We start from the raw sequence: 18,595 nt of genomic DNA, 5'->3' as shown, positions 1-18,595 counted from the left end.
GTACTATATATTTATTTAAAGAAGTGGTGTATATATTTACCTGGCATTGAAATTATACCCTTCAAAGAAGGTAATACGTTTCTATACATTAGATATTTTTTGAATATTTGCAGCAGACAAATACACTCTCTTAATCGATTATTTCTTATTAGCAGATACTTCCACTATTAGTTTGCCTTGAGGTAAAGTAGTTTGTGCAAACACATGGTAGTGTGTACGAGAAAACTTTCAATCATGTCAGACGATGATGTTGATTCCGAATGTATTGGCTTTCACGAAATGGGACTTGACGATCGCCTTTTAAAAGTAAGGAAAAAGACGTGAATGTAAAGTTATGATTATTATACAAAGACAGCAGTGGAAGGAGGATCTAACAATATATATTTTTTATTCCATTTTTATTCCAAGAAGACGTGTGCAAATTGTAATATCCATTTGACAGCAATCCTGTTTCTGATGTGTGTCAATCCATCCATGGTGTAGATCGTCACCAACAACCAGTGGTTTGTCTTGTGAAGACTTGGTCAATTGGTTTGGTTACTTCAGGATGGTTGATCCTCTCACCGTCTCTTGAGCTGAAGGGGTCATTGTGGGCACAGGGGCTACTACCCAGATAGCATTCAGACGTTGGCCCAACATTGGCAATGGTTTTGCCAACATTACCAACGTTGGGCCAACGTCCGAATGCTATCTGGGTACAGATATGTACACCAGGTACATTTAGACAGAAACGTACCTTAGCCGAAATCTGAATACAGAAACGTACTGCTCCATTCTGCACTGTACCGTTTTATTGATGAAAACTGTCATAATCTTTTACTAGATACATTTGATTGTGTTATATAAGAAACGAGCATACGCAGTACTTAACAAATATTTCGCGAAATATATCACTAGCAATCAGTTGAAAGGGTATAACTACATACCTTTTGGTTTGGGGTTGCAGAATATTAACTTGTCTGCCATTTAGGGTACCGGGAACGTTTCTATATTTTGATTTTCGTGTACATTTCCGAATACAGAAATGTACCTGGGGTTCACATCTGTAATACCTGTGCCGACAATGACCCCATCAGTGTCACTAGACTTCTCATTCTTGACCTGAATCCTAGCCAAAATAAGTACAGTACCCAGAACAGCCACTGTCTCTTATCCTGACTTCAAGATATTGTAGACCTGTGAAGGTCCAGGGTAGAATATTGGCCTTCAGTAACCCATGCTTGTTGTAAGAGGCGACTTACGGGATCGGGTGGTCAGGTTCGCTGACTTGGTTGACACATGTCATCAGTTCCCCACTGCACAGATCGATGCTCATGTTGTTGATCACTTGATTGTCTGGTCCAGACTTGATTATTTACAGACCGCTGCTGGAATATTGCTGAGTGCGGTGTAAAACTAAACTCACTAACTCACTTAAGATATTGTCTTGTTTTCTGGAGAAGCTGATATCTTAGAATTCTTGACTGGCCAATAACCTCTGCTGCACCACCTTTACAGATGTGTAGCCCAGGTATGTTTCTGTATACTGGTGGTGGGAATCGGCTGTGATTTCATAATCGATCATCAGTTACAATCGGATTGACCCAACCGATCAATCATCGATTAATAATCGGTTAAATTAAATCACAAGAATACCCTCTATAAATAATAAATATATTACACAAGGTCATGTGTTTGTTATTGTCTCAGACTTCTGAAGGTAAGCAAGTGCAGTTCAGAAACAGATGGTTGAACATGTAGAGGTACACAAAAGAATTTTTTTTTTTATGGTTTATTAGTTACCATCAACAGCATCAATTACAACCATTTAACAAACAACAGATGTCATAAAACACTACATGACTAAATGCCGGTGACTGACTAGAAAAGTGAATCAAAAACATTCAACCAAGGGGAATGAAACCTCCACTCAAACTTTTGCATCTGGGTACTTCTGTTCTACTATTACTATTTATTTAGATACATAAATATGGATACGTAAATAAAGGCGTTATTCACCAAGGGAAAAGCACAAGAAGTGACTCTCTGCTCGCTTTACCTCGAAGATCCAGTTTTACGTATTTAAACTCATTAAAGTCATTTCAAAGAAAGGTAATACCGTATATTACTGTAGATAAACCTAAGTTTGAAGACCAAAAAGTGCAGCTTGTAGAAGGGGTCGGCTTATCTACGAGTAACACTTTCGTCAAGCCCTTTTTTCTGGACGTCGTATCATTTCGCACAAGTGTAAAGAGAAAACGACTTTGTCAGTGAAGACATCAAATGTGCAATTAAACATCACTAAACAAGATTATTTACCTTTCAGTTCTAATTTGCTTTTGCTAGGCATTATGTTATATGCAGGGATTAAGATTACCGTGTGTATTTGTCTCGTATATAGAGCTGGAAATAGCAATCAGCTGTGCACACGTGTGAATAAGGCGGATAGTTATAATTATATATAATTATCGGTAACTGCCAGTTGTCTTGTGGTCGGAGTTGGGTATTCATTACTGTTTTCGTAAGAATTATTATCGACAATCGACTATGAAATTTTGCAATCGATTGTTGCGTCGGGAAAGGGTAACCAAGCAATTTTCAATTATAATCGATCGTCGGAACACCACTACTGTATACCCTAGCCAAAGTCTGATTACAGAAACATTCTGTATTGTGCCGTTTTCTTGATCGAAACTGTCATATAGAAATTGCATAAGAAATGAGCATACACAATAACAAATACTTTGCGATGCATAAGACCTCTCACAATCAGCTGAACAGGAACGGCTACATACAGTTTCAGTTTTTGGTTGCGCAATATGGACTTTCCCCTGTTTAGAGTACCGGGTACAGTTCTGTATACAGAAACGTACCTGGGGTACATACCTGTAGTACCTGTGCCGACAACGACCCCTTCAGCGCAAGTGATAGTGCTACTGTGGGACATTGAACATCATAAAGATGGGAACATTGATCAGTTGTTAATTGAACACTGTTTTCTTTAGATCTATTTCTATGACGAGGAAAGATGTCCACCAGTAAACCCTGATTGAAAGTTTGTCTGGGTTGGGGCAATGTATCTTGAACCAAACATAAATGATATTTCAAAACTTTTAGGTGTTAAATTTGAGGTAGGCTCTACAGGCAAAGGTTTCGCCCATGTTCAGTGTTACTGAACAACTGATTCAAAGTGTTTATGAACTATACATGGTATATTTTTATTGTTACAATATTTCAAACTTTCTCAATCTCATTATGTTTCATAACGTTGAAGTTTTCAGAAACCTACCGGTCCATACAACTTATTACATGTACTATTGTTTCAAGTAGCACTGTTGATTGTTGAACCTGTGATATTCCAGGCAATCTCTAAGTTAGGCTGGAGAAAACCAACCCCTATTCAAGAGAAAGCCATTCCTCTGGCATTAGAAGGCAAGGATGTGCTGGCTCGTGCTCGCACAGGATCAGGCAAGACTGCTGCATTCTGTCTTCCTGTCATACAGAAAATACTGGCAGCAAAGCAGGTGAGAGAAGTTATGACTTATCTTTATATACATATTTTCAAGTGTTCTTCGGAAACAGCGTAAGTTACATATACAACGTGTACATTAAGACACTAATTTATAACTTTCAAACAGAAAACCTTCGTGCATTTACTTTTTCATGCTCCAATATTATATACATGTATAGTTATAACTTATATATCAAGGAATGAATAAGGATATATCAGTGCACTAGGTATTACAGTGAAGTGAGCGAGTGAGTTTAGTTTGACGCCACACTTAGCAATATTCCAGCTATATGGCAGCTATTACAGTGAAGGGGTGAGTCATTCTTTATTATTTCTTTATTTTTTGACTGACACTTCAGCATGCTTAGAAAACAGAATGGTTGAATGTCATCAGCACTCTTCAGCTACAAAATGTGTATAATTGAATTACCATGACTTGAAGGCAGGCATTTATGTGCAATCAAGTTTAGGTACATTTCTGTATACAAGAAGCGACACACCAGGTACATACCTGTAGTACCTGTGCGACAACGACCCTTCAGCATAGTGATGGTGCTACTGTGGGACAATGAACATCATAAAGATGGGGTGATCAGTTGTTAATTGAACACTGTTTTCTTTAAATCTATTTCTATAATGACGAGGGAAAGATGTCCTGGTAAACCCTGATTGAAAGTTTGTCTGGAGTTGGGGCAATGTATCTTGAACCAAACATAAATGATATTTCAAAACTTTTAGGTGTTAAAATTTGAGGGTAGGTTCTACGGGCAAAGGTTTTGCCCATGTTCAGTGTTACTGAACAACTGATTCTAAGTGTTTATGAACTATACCGTGAATATTTTTTATTGTTACAATATTTCAAACTTTCTCAATCATTATGTTTCTAACGTTGAAGTTTTTCAAAAGCCCTGCTGGTCCACATACAACTTATTACATGTACTATTGTTTCAAGTAGCACTGTTGATTGGTGAACCTGTGATATTCCGGGCAATCTCTAAGTTAGGCTGGAGAAAACCAACCCCTATTCAAAGAGAAAGCCGTTCCTCTGGCATTTAGAAGGCAAGGATGTGCTGGCTCGTTAAGCTTACAGGATCAGGCAAGACTGCTGCATTCTGTCTTCCTGTCATACAGAAAATACTGGCAGCCAAAGCGGGTGAGGAAGAAGTTATGACTTATCTTTATATACATATTTTTCAAGTGTTCTTGAGCATGTGTAAGTTACATATACAACGCGGTGTACATTAAGACACCAATTTATAACTTTCAAACAGAAAAAACCTTCCGTGCATATACTTTTTCATGCTCCAATATTATATACATGTATATAGTTATAACTTATATATCATCAAGGAATGAATAAGGATATATCAGTGCACTTAGGTATTACAGTGAAGTGAGCGAGCGAGTGAGTTTAGTTTTCGCCACTCAGCAATATTCCAAGCTATGGCGGCGGCAGCTATTACAGTGAAGGGGTGAGAGTCATTCTTTATTATTTCTTTATTTTTGACTGACACTTGGCTTAGACACTCATCAGCATGCTTAGAAAATAATCAGAGGACATGGTTGAATGTCATCAGCACTCTTCAGCTACAAAGCATTACAAATGTGTATAATTGAATGACCATGAATTGAAGGCAGGCATTTCATGTGCAATCAAGTTTGTAATTTTGGAGGACATCTTCTCTCATAGTGAACATGCCTAGACCCTCCATATTCATAAATTCTCAACTCTGAAGCTGCTTTTGTGTTGACATTGAGTGGCACTACGATGCGCCCTGTTATGATATTTGCATCAATGATGACATGATTTATCCAATTTGTACCTATCCATTAAACTTCTACTTTAAGGTTAGGAGAAAACACTTTTTACTTACATGTTTAATGTCAGATATTGGCCACAATTGTAGTTACTGCCTGGACTTGTATTAATATTTTTATCTCTGTAGTGTCTGTGTGTGTTCTGCTTGGTGTAAGTGTAAAATCTGTGATAGTCCAGTTATTTTACTGTCCTTTATCGACAGTTATGTATATCATCTAGGTTTGTTTGTCCATACAAAGCGCCGCTTTGAATAGCGAGGATTCTTGGGACTATCTATGAACTGCTCAGCGACACCGTCCGTCCCCGTCCATTACATCCCAATTCTTGTTAACTTTGATATGTCATGAACTGTTGTACCCAATGTCTTCAAATTTGGTGACAGCCTACATTGGGGGATTCGCCTTGACCTTATCTTTAAGGCCACCAGTATATTTTGGTGACCATGGCGTTATCTTCAAAGGTCACCACAGGGGATTACAGCCATTGGGATACATGAAAACCAGTTTATTTGGGTGACCTTGACCTTATCTTCAAAGGTCACCACAACTTTGACAGCTTTTCAAGCTTATTTAGCGATATCTCATAAAACATTGCACCCAATGTTTTTTCATTATGTTGACAGCCTACATTGGGTGATTATGCAGACACCAGTCATTTCAGGCATCTTGTATGTGACCAACCAAATAAAAGTAGTAAATATAGATATTCCATCCTTTAGCGGGCGAGCGACATTGCCATATCAGTGGCAAACACTTGTTTTTATCAATATACAACTTTCATAGTCATGATATGGCTGAAATCCTGCCAATGCAACTATATATTTTACTTACTCACTCACCAATTGTTTTGTTTTTTGTTTATAAATTTAAAAGGACACTACAGTTGATTATAACTAGTCTGCAAACAATAACTAAGATTTTCTAATAACAGTGTATGAAATAAAACCAAAATCCAGCCAACCATCAGGGCTGGTAACTTCAAAATGTTACCAGCCCAAAATGGATATATAACCAGACCAAATATGATGAATTTCTAAAAATTTACCCGACCATCGGGCTGGCTAGCTGTAAATTGGACCCGATCCGACAGAAATCTTGCCCGTCTTGGCGGTCGGATGGGCCTTCTTTCATACACTGCTAATAACCTGTTGATTTTCTACGGCACATTACTAAAAGCGTTTGGGGAAGTTGGGGTAGCCTAGTGGTTAAAGGCGTTAAGCTCGTCACTACTCAAAGGCCGAGTTCGATTCCCCACATGGGTACAATAATGTTAAGCCCATTTCTGGTGTCCCCACCGTGATATTGCTGGAATATTGCTAAAAGCGTGAAAACCAAACTCACTCACTCACTCACTAAAGCGTTTAATAATTGGTCACCAATATTCCAATGTTGGTTGCTTAGTTACCGCTGTTTTAGTCTATGTGAGTACAGTCATCATGAGAGATGTGTTTGTCATGCAGGCTGCCTACAGAGCAGTGTGTCGGGCTGTCGTCTTGACTCCATCTAAAGAACTGTGTAATCAAGCCTTCAGAAACATCAAGGTAAAGGGTGACAGGTTGACTAAGTGACTGTGAGGCTGGGGGTTTGTCTAGTGCTTCAGGGTGTTTGCTTAGCCACCCCAGAGACAGTGTTCACGTGGAGGTACAAGTTGTGTATTACTAGGTGTCTTGGTGAATCTTTGAATGGTTTCTTCCACAGTATGCATGTAGAAAATATGAAGTGTCCTGTAGCTGAAAGACCTTAGCGTTAAAGTATACTTTAAACTGGTAAATTATATGTACTATTGAGGTTCAAGCCACACAAGTATTGTTGATGTCTACAGAATTTTATATTTGGTTGGAGTAGTTCAAGAGTTAAGTCCTGGATATTTAATTAATTTATCTTTTGCTTCTCAGACATCAGTTAAAATTTTAAATGTAAAACAAAATATCCTACATGACAAATCATTCCCTCAGCTATTATTATTGTTGATGAACTAGGACTTGACCAGCAGTTGCTCGGGAGGTGAGGTAGTAATGTCTATTATCTCCCAACCCAGCCCTCTGACCTCTCAAAGGTGAGATCATCTTTATCTGTAAAATGTCAACACTTTTGTCAATGTTTTTACCGGTACATTTTCTCAGACCTTTGTTCAGTTTAGGTTTTTGGACATGCATGCACGGCATGACCTGGTCTCGATGAATCAAGTAGCATCTATCAGCAGTTATTTATCTCTATTATACTGGAAAGCTGTAATGATAATTCCACCTATAACATGGATGTTTGTTGGTAAATGTTAATGGAGATTGTTTGTTATTAGGCGATGTTGATGGGCTTGGACGTAAATTAGAACACCTGATGGGTGCTGGCTCACATTGAGGCCAGCAACCTGTGTCGTGACTCTCTGGAGATGGTCATTATAGGCCGAAAGAGCAGACCTTTGGTACTTTCATTTGGATATGAACTTGACATCAAAGACTTCTGGAGTAAGACTTTGTTCCTATACAGGTTTGATTTCAGTATTGGACCTTGGCATCACTCCATTATGTAGAGGATGTTTGCTACATGCATGAAGCATTAACTAATTTAACTTGATATTGAATGAAGTGGGTAAACAGTATTTGAAAGAAAAACATTCCTATTTTTATTATTGTAAGACTACCTACCCAGAATTCTCATTGAAAGTCTAGTGGAGTAAACATAATTTGAAATAAAATCAGTATATTTTTGTGTATTTTGGACACCTGCCAAGGATTTATAATGAATAAAATTGGACAAACATTATTTGAAAAGAAACTATGATTTTTTTGTGTACCTTTAGACACCTGCCAAAGATCTATCAAGCATTTACTGATGTCTACCACTCTGACAGAAAGCGTGAAGGCCCTGAAGAAGATGGTTCTCCACAAGCAGCTGTTAGTACAGTATTTGTTTTGCAAGTGATGTGGAAAGTTTGATTTGATCTGTTGTTGTTTCATGAGTTCAGACTGAGGGATTTGTGATGTTCATGTTTTAATACGTTTGGGGGCAAGGGGATGGGTATTTGTATGTAGGAATAATTATAGGATGTGTCTGAGAGATTTAGTGTGATTTCACATGGTCTTTAACACCTATAATTGTGGCTTCCCAAGAGCACTGGTGGCCCTGGAAGGTGGGTCCTGTGCCAGCCAGTAATTGTGGCCAGGAGCTTGTGTGGCCCTGGATGTACAGACTGGTAATTTTTGGTCGAACTTCTGTGGCTCTGGATGGGGCTGACCCCTATGCTTGGTAGTAGTTGTGACTAAAAGATGTGAGGGTTCTATGCCTCCAACAGAAAGGTATGACAGCTCTGGCCCTGGATGGGTGGAACACTGTGCCAAACAGTAGTGGACTGACTGGCGCTTCTAGTTGGCCTAGTGATTCTCTTGTGATACTAATAGGATTCACACTTTGCGGGTTTGTGTTGATTCAACAAGCCAGACATTTGGATTCAAATCTCAAGTTCTCCCTGATTGGCTTTAGAACGTGTTGCTGAATAGTTCTCATTAGTGTGGTTCGCATTGGTGTTTTATTTTAAACAAATGTGAAAAGAGTTGGTTGCGTGGTTTCAGAACACCTCCGTGTGGAATGGCGACAACATGATGCAACTTGCTGCTTTAAAGTGATGACTTATATATCATGAACATAAACTTTCTGGAGTCTTCAAAAATATTCAGTCATGGCTTTTCAATTAGTGGAGTGAATTTTCTATGAGACTAAACACATTTTCGAAGCTGACAACTAGCGATATGTTCCATTGTCAAAGTATTTCAAAAGACTAAAAAGAAGTAGTTCAAAATGGATTTTATGTTCGATTATGAGAAAATTTGATCGATTACTTGGTTGTTTGGTCTTTCGACCAATATTGTTTTGTCAGTACTGAACTCATTCTCATAGGTTCAAATCAAGCTGATACACAGTAATAAGTTAACTCCAGTAATTCCCAGCCATATAAGCCTTCATAACACGATATGGTTGTGCTTGTTATTAAGCTGACTTATGGTGTGAAACAAACTAAGTCTGGTCAAAATGAACATTTGTGCTCAGCTACTTATCTTATCAAACTTTTTGTCAACAGGTGATTTTGAAACTGGAAGAAAGTGGGCTTCCAGAAACATGGCAGGCACGAGTACCACATCAAGTAGGTCTACATTGTCATGTCAACAAACACTGATGTCACACTAACAAGCAGAATGTTGTCTACCCACTGGAAGATCAGTGAAGAATAGAACAGTTCACATTGAAGACAAGATCTCAAGTGGATGAGATTTGTCATCCCACTTTAGAATGAGGTGTTGATTGTGAATTGAAAGAATATTGTTGTTCATGTTATAAGGTTACACAGGGGCATGAGGTGGGCCAGTGGTCACAATTCACTGTGAGAGTTGTGTAGCTTGCTTGTAGCAGGATCCACTGATTGCAAATTAAGAGCCAAGATTCATCTTGATTATGGACCTTCATACTGATTCTTAGTCATCACAATCCCTGTCCCATAGATTCATGCTCTTATTATTCATCGCTAAACTGAGCCAAGTGGGGATATAGTATTAAGACCACCGTCCGTCGTCTGAATGGAATATCTTAGAACCGCTTCACTAGATTCTTTTCATATTTGGTACCTATGTTCATCAGAGTATATAATAAAGGCCTAAGTCAGGCTTGGTGACCTTGACCTTCATTTCAAGGTCACAAAGGGGGACTTTAACGTTTACCTGCATGTTAAGCTATCTCAAGGACAGTTGACTGGATTTTCTTCATATTCCATACCAAGCTTTATCTAGGAAAGCGCAGGGCCCAGGTCAATTTTGGTAGACCTTCATTTAATTTTTCAAGGTCATGGCTGACACTTTCAGATTTCAGCATGTACACCTGCATGTTAAGCTATCTCAAGAACTGTTCACTGGATTTTCTGCATATTCTAGGCAGCAAAAGCTTTATCCAGGGAAGGCGTAAGGCTCAGTCGATTTTGGTGACCTTCACTTAATGTTCAAGGTCACAGAGACACTTTGAAGATTTCAGTATATTAACCTGCATGTTGTGCTTGTCAGCTGAGATGACTCAAGAACCATTCACTGGAGTTTCTTCATATTTGACACCAAGCTTTATCCAGGGAAGAGTTAAGGCCCGAGTGATTTTGGTGACCTTCATTAACTTTCGGGGTCCTGAATGACACTTTGAAGATTCCAGTATGTTAACCTGAATTGTCAGCAGAGATATTTCAAGAACGGTTCACTGAATTTCTTTTATAGACTTTCGTAAGACTTCCTTGGATGTTTTTCAATAAGCAATTTCTTTTAGTACTTATTTTCATATTTCATACACTATGACATTCATGTCAAGGTCAAAGCCAGTATTGAAAATATGTGTGTGTTTGAACAGCTAAAGAGCAAGATATCAAGAGAGGCTGACTGGTCATGTTTTTGTTGACATTTAACTTCATCCTAAACTTTCATTACTTTATAAGTTTGATTTGATAATTTGCAGGAGAATTATGTCACCTTAGTGACAATGCTTGTGTTAAAGTGTGAGGCATCCATAAGTTAGTGCTTCCTCCCTGTTCAAAGCTGTATTTTGCTCACTCACTCACTCACTCACTCACTCACCACTCACTCCTCACTCACTCACCACTCACTCACTCACTCACTCACTCACTCACTCACTCACTCACTCACTCCTCACTCACTCTATTGCAGGTGTGAAGGCGAGGACACAGTTCACTTTGATGTGTGCCCTGTTCAAGCTGGGGCTAATCAGAGGAAGTCCATCCTGTTTGTCAACTCCCAGTAGACCGGTGCTACAAGTAAGTGAGCACACACTCAGTAAATCCCTGGGGTAGAGGCTGTATGTAGAGACCCTAAAGGGAAGGCCATAGTTTACTGTTACATGTATTTTACTACATAGTCATCATATATATTCCTGATTAAAACGTGAAAGAACATGATCAGCTTAAAGTCGTTATTGACACTGTGAATGATGATGCCTTGAACAGATTAGTCTTGATTTGACAAGTGCTTTAATCCTAGTGACTGTTCGTACAGGTTGAAGCTGTTCCTTGAACAGTTTGGTGTCAATGCTTGTGTCCTCAACTCGGAACTACCAGTCAACTCCAGGTTTGTAATGGCTCATAGAATAAATGTTTTCCTTTTGGGGGTCCACGCAGGTACATTCTCTTTGCTATTACAGTCACAACGTTTCCTTTACTTTTGTGATGACAGAAGTGATCACAAAGAGATCTTTTCCATTAAAGTCGTGGCTTTTGTTTACTTGACAACATAGTCAAAAGTGTCTACCAAACGTCCATTTCATAAATAGCATGTAACAAAAAGGATCTTTGTGCAGTGCTTGCTCAATAAATTGTTTGTCATGCAGGAAACATTTACTCAAGAAGTGTATTGAAATTGGTCAGATGTAACATATATGATGTATTTGGGATGAAACTTTCTTAGTAAAGTACAAATTCTAGTACAGTTTTAGATGGAGTCCCAAATCTTCAGATGTCTTTCTGTCATGTTTTCGATTGTTGTTTGCCTTGAGAGTGTCTTCTGTAGGTTGTAGTTGCCATGGTTACCTGGAGTATCCTTGACCTTGACTTTGCAGGTGTCACATTGTCACCCAGTTTAATGAGGATGTATACAGCTACATCATCGCATCTGATGAAACACTGCTGGCTGATCCCAAACAGAAGCCACAGGACAAGAAAAAGTAGGTCATATTTATGTCGGTTTTTAATTACTGTTGTCAGAGAGGTGTGTTTTATGCAACATCACAAACACATTATGAATGTTTCATTGCCCATGTTGTGAGACTGGACTTGTAATGAATGTATATAAACAGGCTGCTGTGATGTACAATATTGTTTCACTGACCCTAACTCTGCATGACTTGGGGAATGTTTCAGACACAAGAAGAAGATCCATGAGTATGGAGTGTCCCGCGGAATTGATTTCCAGAATGTTTCAAACGTGATCAATTTTGACTTCCCCCGGAATGTAGAGTCCTATATTCACCGAGTAGGCAGGTAGGTATTTGACAGTTTTAGTGACTTATCTCACTGCCAAAGCATATAATGTGTGGATCCTGTCCTGACTGGGATAATGTTGGAAGTTTTCAAAAAGTAGCAAAACATCGAAACTCACCCAGTAGCTTATTGTGTACATCTAGGTCTACAGCAACCCATGCTTGTCATAAGTGCTGGCTACCAGGTTTAGGTTGTCAGGCTTGCTGGCTTGGTTGATGAATGTCATTGTATCACAGATCTGCAGACAGATGCTTGTGTCAATCACTGGATTGTCTGGTCCTTATTCACAGATCATTATGATATAGAGGGAATATTACTAAGTCTGGCTTTAAACAGCAAAAAAACAAACACTCAGTATCTTACCAGGATTGTTCCTCATCTTTTTGGGGGTTGGGGTGGCCTAGTGGTCAAAGCGTTCGCTCATCATGACGAAGACCCGGTTTCGATTCCCCACATGGTTACAATGTGTGAAGCCCATTTCTGGTGTCCCCCACTGTGATATTGCTAAAAGGCAGTGTAAAACTAAAGTCACTCACTTTCAACAAGCATCGATTGCTGATGATCAATTCTAACCCGTATCTTCTCGGGTTAAACAAAACAAATAAAACCATCTATGGAACATGGATGTCAGATCTCACAGCATCATGTGAACCATCCAATGTTGTAAAGATGTCAGCTGACCACATATATGTTGATGACTACAGGACAGCACGAGGGAGTAACCATGGCACAGCGCTGTCGTTCGTCAACATCAAGGAGATGTCCATGTTGCAAGAGGTGGAGGATGAACTAGCAGATCATGCACGTAGGTAGACTGATACATCCTTGCACATTTACGTACAATTGTTTTGATCCATATATCCACGACCCTCAGAATAATGTAATATATCTTTGTACCCTTCCTTCATCCTGTCAAGTGTTTTTGTCAGTTCCCTTCCTCCCCAACGTAGTTTATGTGTCATGATTACTCGTCTGTTTTTCAGCGGAGGGTGAAAATCTCTTCAAACCTTACAACTTCAAAATGGAGGAAATTGAAGGCTTCAGATACCGAGCAAGGGTGAGGTGCAAAATATGCTACAACACAAGGAAACTCAAATATGAATCAATTCTGTTTCAATTAGTTGGTAATTTGGAGGGGGTGATATTGATGAGGGAAAGAATAGTTGTGTAAAACTTTTCACGATGCCTAGTATTTCAGCATCAAACCTGTGATGGGAGTAGTTGACCTCTCTGATCTGTCGCTGTTTAAGTTTAAAAAAATTGAAACAGTTTTGTCATATTTCTGAAACACTTTTTGGGGGGGAACAGGTGGCCCAGTTGTCTGAGGTTCCACAACTTGCTGTGCATAGTTGCATTCTTTGGGCACAACAGAAACCTGATTGTAGGTTTGAATCCCAAACTGTCCTGATTATGGTTTTGGGTTTGCCTGCAACATTCCCGTGCTCATAGGTTTTTAGTGGTAAAGGTCTTTAAAAATAACTGGTATACAGCTAAAAGCAGCATTAAACCTAAGCCACTCATTCACTGATATATTGTTCAAAATTCACTCACTCTTAGGGTTTTAGGTTTTTGTTGAACAACAGACTGCTACAACATCATATTCACACTCACTCACTCACTCACTCACTCACTCACTCACTCACTCACTCACTCACTCACTCACCCACACACTCACACACTCACACCACTCACCCACACACTCACTCTCACCTCACCCACACTCACTCACCCACCCACCCACCCACCCCACCCACCCACCCACCCACCCACTCACTCACTCACTCACTCACTCACTCACTCACTCACTCACTCACTCACTCACTCACTCACTCACTCACTCACCCACTCACCCACTCACTCACTCACCACCAATGCTGCTGTGATGTAGATGTGTTGTTACTGGCAACTTTATAAAACACTATTTACTCACTCACTCACTCCAGGATGCAATGCGGGCGGTAACAAGGCTGGCCATCCGAGATGCCCGAATGAAGGAGATTAGACAGGAGCTGCTCACAACAGAGAAACTAAAGGTAGGCCACAGGTTGTTCATGAAGCATTATATCAAGCCTATACACATAGGCTGGTTGTTGGTTGTTAAAGGGGACCATATTGGGAAGCTGTGGGTGTTAAACTTCACCAGCAACTTCCAGCAACCTAAGCAGGTTGTAAGGAGTGACTGCTTGTATCGGGCTGCCAGACTCTGGTCTCCAGCAACCTAAGCAGGTTGTAAGGAGTGACTGCTTGTATCGGGCTGCCAGACTCTGGTCTCCAGCAACCTAAGCAGGTTGTAAGGAGTGCCTGCTTGTATCGGGCTGCCAGATTCTGGTCTCCAGCAACCTAAGCAGGTTGTAAGGAGTGACTGCTTGTATCGGGCTGCCAGACTCTGGTCTCCAGCAACCTAAGCAGGTTGTAAGGAGTGACTGCTTGTATCGGGCTGCCAGACTCTGGTCTCCAGCAACCTAAGCAGGTTGTAAGGAGTGACTGCTTGTATCAGGCTGCCAGACTCTGGTCTCCAGCAACCTAAGCAGGTTGTAAGGAGTGACTGCTTGTATCGGGCTGCCAGACTCTGGGTCTCCCCGCAACCTAAGCAGGTTGTAAGGAGTGACTGCTTGTATCGGCTGCCAGTCTCTGGTCTCCAGCAACCGAAGCAGGTTGTAAGGAGTGACTGCTTGTATCGGGCAGCCAGACTCTGGTCTCCAGCAACCTAAGCAGGTTGTAAGGAGTGACTGCTTGTATTGGGCTGCCAGACTCTGGTCTCCAGCAACCTAAGCAGGTTGTAAGGAGTGACTGCTTGTATCGGGCTGCCAGACTCTGGTCTCCAGCAACCTAAGCAGGTTGTAAGGAGTGCCTGCTTGTATCGGGCTGCCAGATTCTGGTCTCCAGCAACCTAAGCAGGTTGTAAGGAGTGACTGCTTGTATCGGGCTGCCAGACTCTGGTCTCCAGCAACCTAAGCAGGTTGTAAGGAGTGCCTGCTTGTATCGGGCTGCCAGATTCTGGTCTCCAGCAACCTAAGCAGGTTGTAAGGAGTGACTGCTTGTATCGGGCTGCCAGACTCTGGTCTCCAGCAACCGAAGCAGGTTGTAAGGAGTGACTGCTTGTATCGGGCTGCCAGACTCTGGTCTCCAGCAACCTAAGCAGGTTGTAGGGAGTGCCTGCTTGTATCGGGCTGCCAGACTTGGTCTCCAGCAACCTAAGCAGGTTGTGAGGAGTGACTGCTTGTATCGGGCTGCCAGACTCTGGTCTCCAGCAACCTAAGCAGGTTGTAAGGAGTGACTGCTTGTATCGGGCTGCCAGACTCTGGTCTCCAGCAACCTAAGCAGGTTGTAAGGAGTGACTGCTTGTATCGGGCTGCCAGTCTCTGGTCTCCAGCAACCGAAGCAGGTTGTAAGGAGTGACTGCTTGTATCGGGCAGCCAGACTCTGGTCTCCAGCAACCTAAGCAGGTTGTAAGGAGTGACTGCTTGTATTGGGCTGCCAGACTCTGGTCTCCAGCAACCTAAGCAGGTTGTAAGGAGTGACTGCTTGTATCGGGCTGCCAGACTCTGGTCTCCAGCAACCTAAGCAGGTTGTAAGGAGTGCCTGCTTGTATCGGGCTGCCAGATTCTGGTCTCCAGCAACCTAAGCAGGTTGTAGGAGTGACTGCTTGTATCGGGCTGCCAGACTCTGGTCTCCAGCAGCCCAAGCAGGTTGTAAGGAGTGACTGCTTGTATCGGGCTGCCAGACTCTGGTCTCCAGCAACCTAAGCAGGTTGTAAGGAGTGACTGCTTGTATCAGGCTGCCAGACTCTGGTCTCCAGCAACCTAAGCAGGTTGTAAGGAGTGACTGCTTGTATCGGGCTGCCAGACTCTGGTCTCCAGCAACCTAAGCAGGTTGTAAGGAGTGACTGCTTGTATCGAGCAGCCAGACTCTGGTCTCCAGCAACCTAAGCAGGTTGTAAGGAGTGACTGCTTGTATCGGGCTGCCAGACTCTGGTCTCCAGCAACCTAAGCAGGTTGTAAGGAGTGACTGCTTGTATCGGGCTGCCAGACTCTAGTCTCCAGCAACCTAAGCAGGTTGTAAGGAGTGACTGCTTGTATCAGGCAGCCAGACTCTGCTGATGTACCGTGACATCATGTATTGCTGACTAGTTAATGTCTGTGGTATAAGGACAGTTATACTATTTTCTATACCTGGATTTCAGTCTCACTTTCAAGACAACCCTCAAGACCTGAGAGTGTTGCGGCACGACAAAGCTCTCCACACAGTCAAGAAACAAGTCATTCTCAAGCACGTCCCAGACTACCTCGGTAAGTCACTGAACTGATGAATGGTTACGAACACAAAAGACTGAGAGCCTTGACTATGGAAACAGGCAATCAGCACTGCTGGCAGATGTAGTTCATTATACACTGTTGGGATTCCAAGTCACTGTAGTCAGCCAGTACCTACAACTTATTGTGAATAAAGCTTGCATCCAGTAGTCAGTTACTTGGCTGGTTGAATGTCGTCATGCCCTTCGATTCACCTGATGAAAGGGCAAGAAGTAGCCCAGAAATGTTGTGTTGTAAATATTAAAGAAATTGTAAATGCATGCCATACTTTGTTATGTTACCTTCCAACTTCTACATGCCAGCATCTCACCATGTCCTTGTGCTCACCCTCTAGGTGAGGTGAAATTGGGTTTTACGTCATGCTTGAGAATATTTTGCTCATATGACGACGTGCATGCGTGTGTATGTGTGTCTGCGGCTGCTTGTACTAGCCCAGACTTAAGCTGGTTTTATAGTGCTAGCCCACTGAGATACCATGCCACAGTGAATCATGAATACCCCACTCAGACACATTATACTGACTCCGAGCCGACCAGTCCTTGTACCCATTAATGCCGAGCGCCATGCAGGGACCAACAAGTACCATATTTTAACGTCTTTTGGTATGACGCGGTCGGGGATCGAACCCGCGACCTTCCGCTCTCCGGGCGGACACTCTAACCACTACACCACGGAGGCGGTCTCACCCTCTAGGTCACCCCTGAAGTACATAGCTTTGTTTTAGTTTCCAACACTGATAATATATCTACATTGAACCAAAATAGTTACAGATCAGGAATATTTGGGTGGATATTTATATGTAATTTGTAATAAAAAAAAGAAGTTTCATTTGCCACATGCCTGCATTCATGTATATGAAAAATTGATCTTCGATTTTAGGTAATATCAAGTGTTTTGTGATGTTGAAGAAGCCACTGTCTTGCCAGTCTTGTGACACAAACACTAACCAGCGAAGTTAATCTGGTTGAAGAATGTCTAATTGTGTCCACTTTCTTCTTGGTCAGAAATGTCATTGTGTTGTTGTTTCAGTTCCGAAGACTCTGAAGAATCTACAGCAGGAGGAAAAGACGGACAAAACCAGAAAAAGTGGCAAACACGGCCCATCAAGGGGACAGCTGAGGTTCAAGGTCAGCCATGAATCCCACCATATTCTGGGCACCATATTGTGTGAACCTTTGTTAAACCAGAAACCCCTTTCTTGGACAACAACTGATGTGATGTATTATGTACATAGATCTCAGTTCATGAGTGTATGTCAGATACCATTTATCTGTTGTTTCAAAAGGCATTTAGCATGTGAAAGTGGACTGGATACATTTTGGAACAAGTTCTGTTTCTTACACCTCTACTTCAGCACTGAATCAATGCATATTTTGTCTGTGACAGTGGCAGTGGCAAACACAACACATCCAGCTTTATACTTATACCAAGTGCAGTGCTCCACAAAAAACATTTTAGTCACATTTTAGGGTTATTGAGACAACAATTATGATGTTGCATGCATAGTTAATCTCTATCATGTCATAAATGTTTTAAGTTTTCGTCAGGTGATTTCATTGCTAACATGCTTCTTACAGAATGTTATGTTCAAGTAATTCCCAAAACAACTACAAATTTGATCTGTTTTCAGAAAAGACAAGGAGATCCTTTGAAAGGTTTTGAGTTCACTGGTCTCAGCACAAAGAAGAAGAAGAAGAAAGCAAAATAGAGGAGAGATGGTGCCGCTTGTATAAATCTGTAAATAAATATAAAAATTATTGAATATGGATGCCTGTGTCATTGTTGCCATGTTTGGTTTATAAAGTCACATTGACACTTGACCCGTGAAGGTCCAGGTTAGAATGAATCTTCAGTAACCCATGCTTGTCGTAAGAGGCAACTAATGGGACCAGGCGGTCAGACTGGCTGGCTTGGTTGACACATGTCATCAGTTCCCAATTGTGTAGATCGATGATCATG

At 41.2% G+C, this 18,595-nt stretch overlaps 1 protein-coding gene across 1 annotated transcript; it reads left to right on the top strand.

The window, feature by feature from the left end:
• The first annotated feature begins 192 nt into the window (after window positions 1-192).
• On the top strand, window positions 193-18,398 carry LOC124274291 (probable ATP-dependent RNA helicase DDX56). The gene is made up of 16 exons (XM_046709634.1): window positions 193-306; window positions 3,342-3,503; window positions 6,769-6,849; window positions 7,288-7,364; window positions 7,608-7,614; window positions 7,647-7,773; window positions 8,109-8,202; window positions 11,344-11,415; window positions 11,903-12,007; window positions 12,204-12,323; window positions 13,028-13,128; window positions 13,307-13,380; window positions 14,267-14,356; window positions 16,507-16,612; window positions 17,666-17,763; window positions 18,267-18,398. The coding sequence occupies exons 1-16, from the start codon at window positions 205-207 to the stop codon at window positions 18,342-18,344; spliced, it is 1,494 nt and encodes a 497-aa protein (XP_046565590.1). The 5' UTR covers window positions 193-204; the 3' UTR covers window positions 18,345-18,398.
• The last annotated feature ends 197 nt before the right edge of the window (window positions 18,399-18,595 follow it).

The sequence above is a fragment of the Haliotis rubra genome, unplaced genomic scaffold (genome assembly GCF_003918875.1).
Source record: "Haliotis rubra isolate DU_JTF1 unplaced genomic scaffold, ASM391887v1 Scf19, whole genome shotgun sequence".
NCBI lineage: Eukaryota > Metazoa > Mollusca > Gastropoda > Lepetellida > Haliotidae > Haliotis > Haliotis rubra.
Note: the sequence above shows the minus strand (reverse complement) of the source record. Positions and strands in the feature narration are given on the sequence as shown.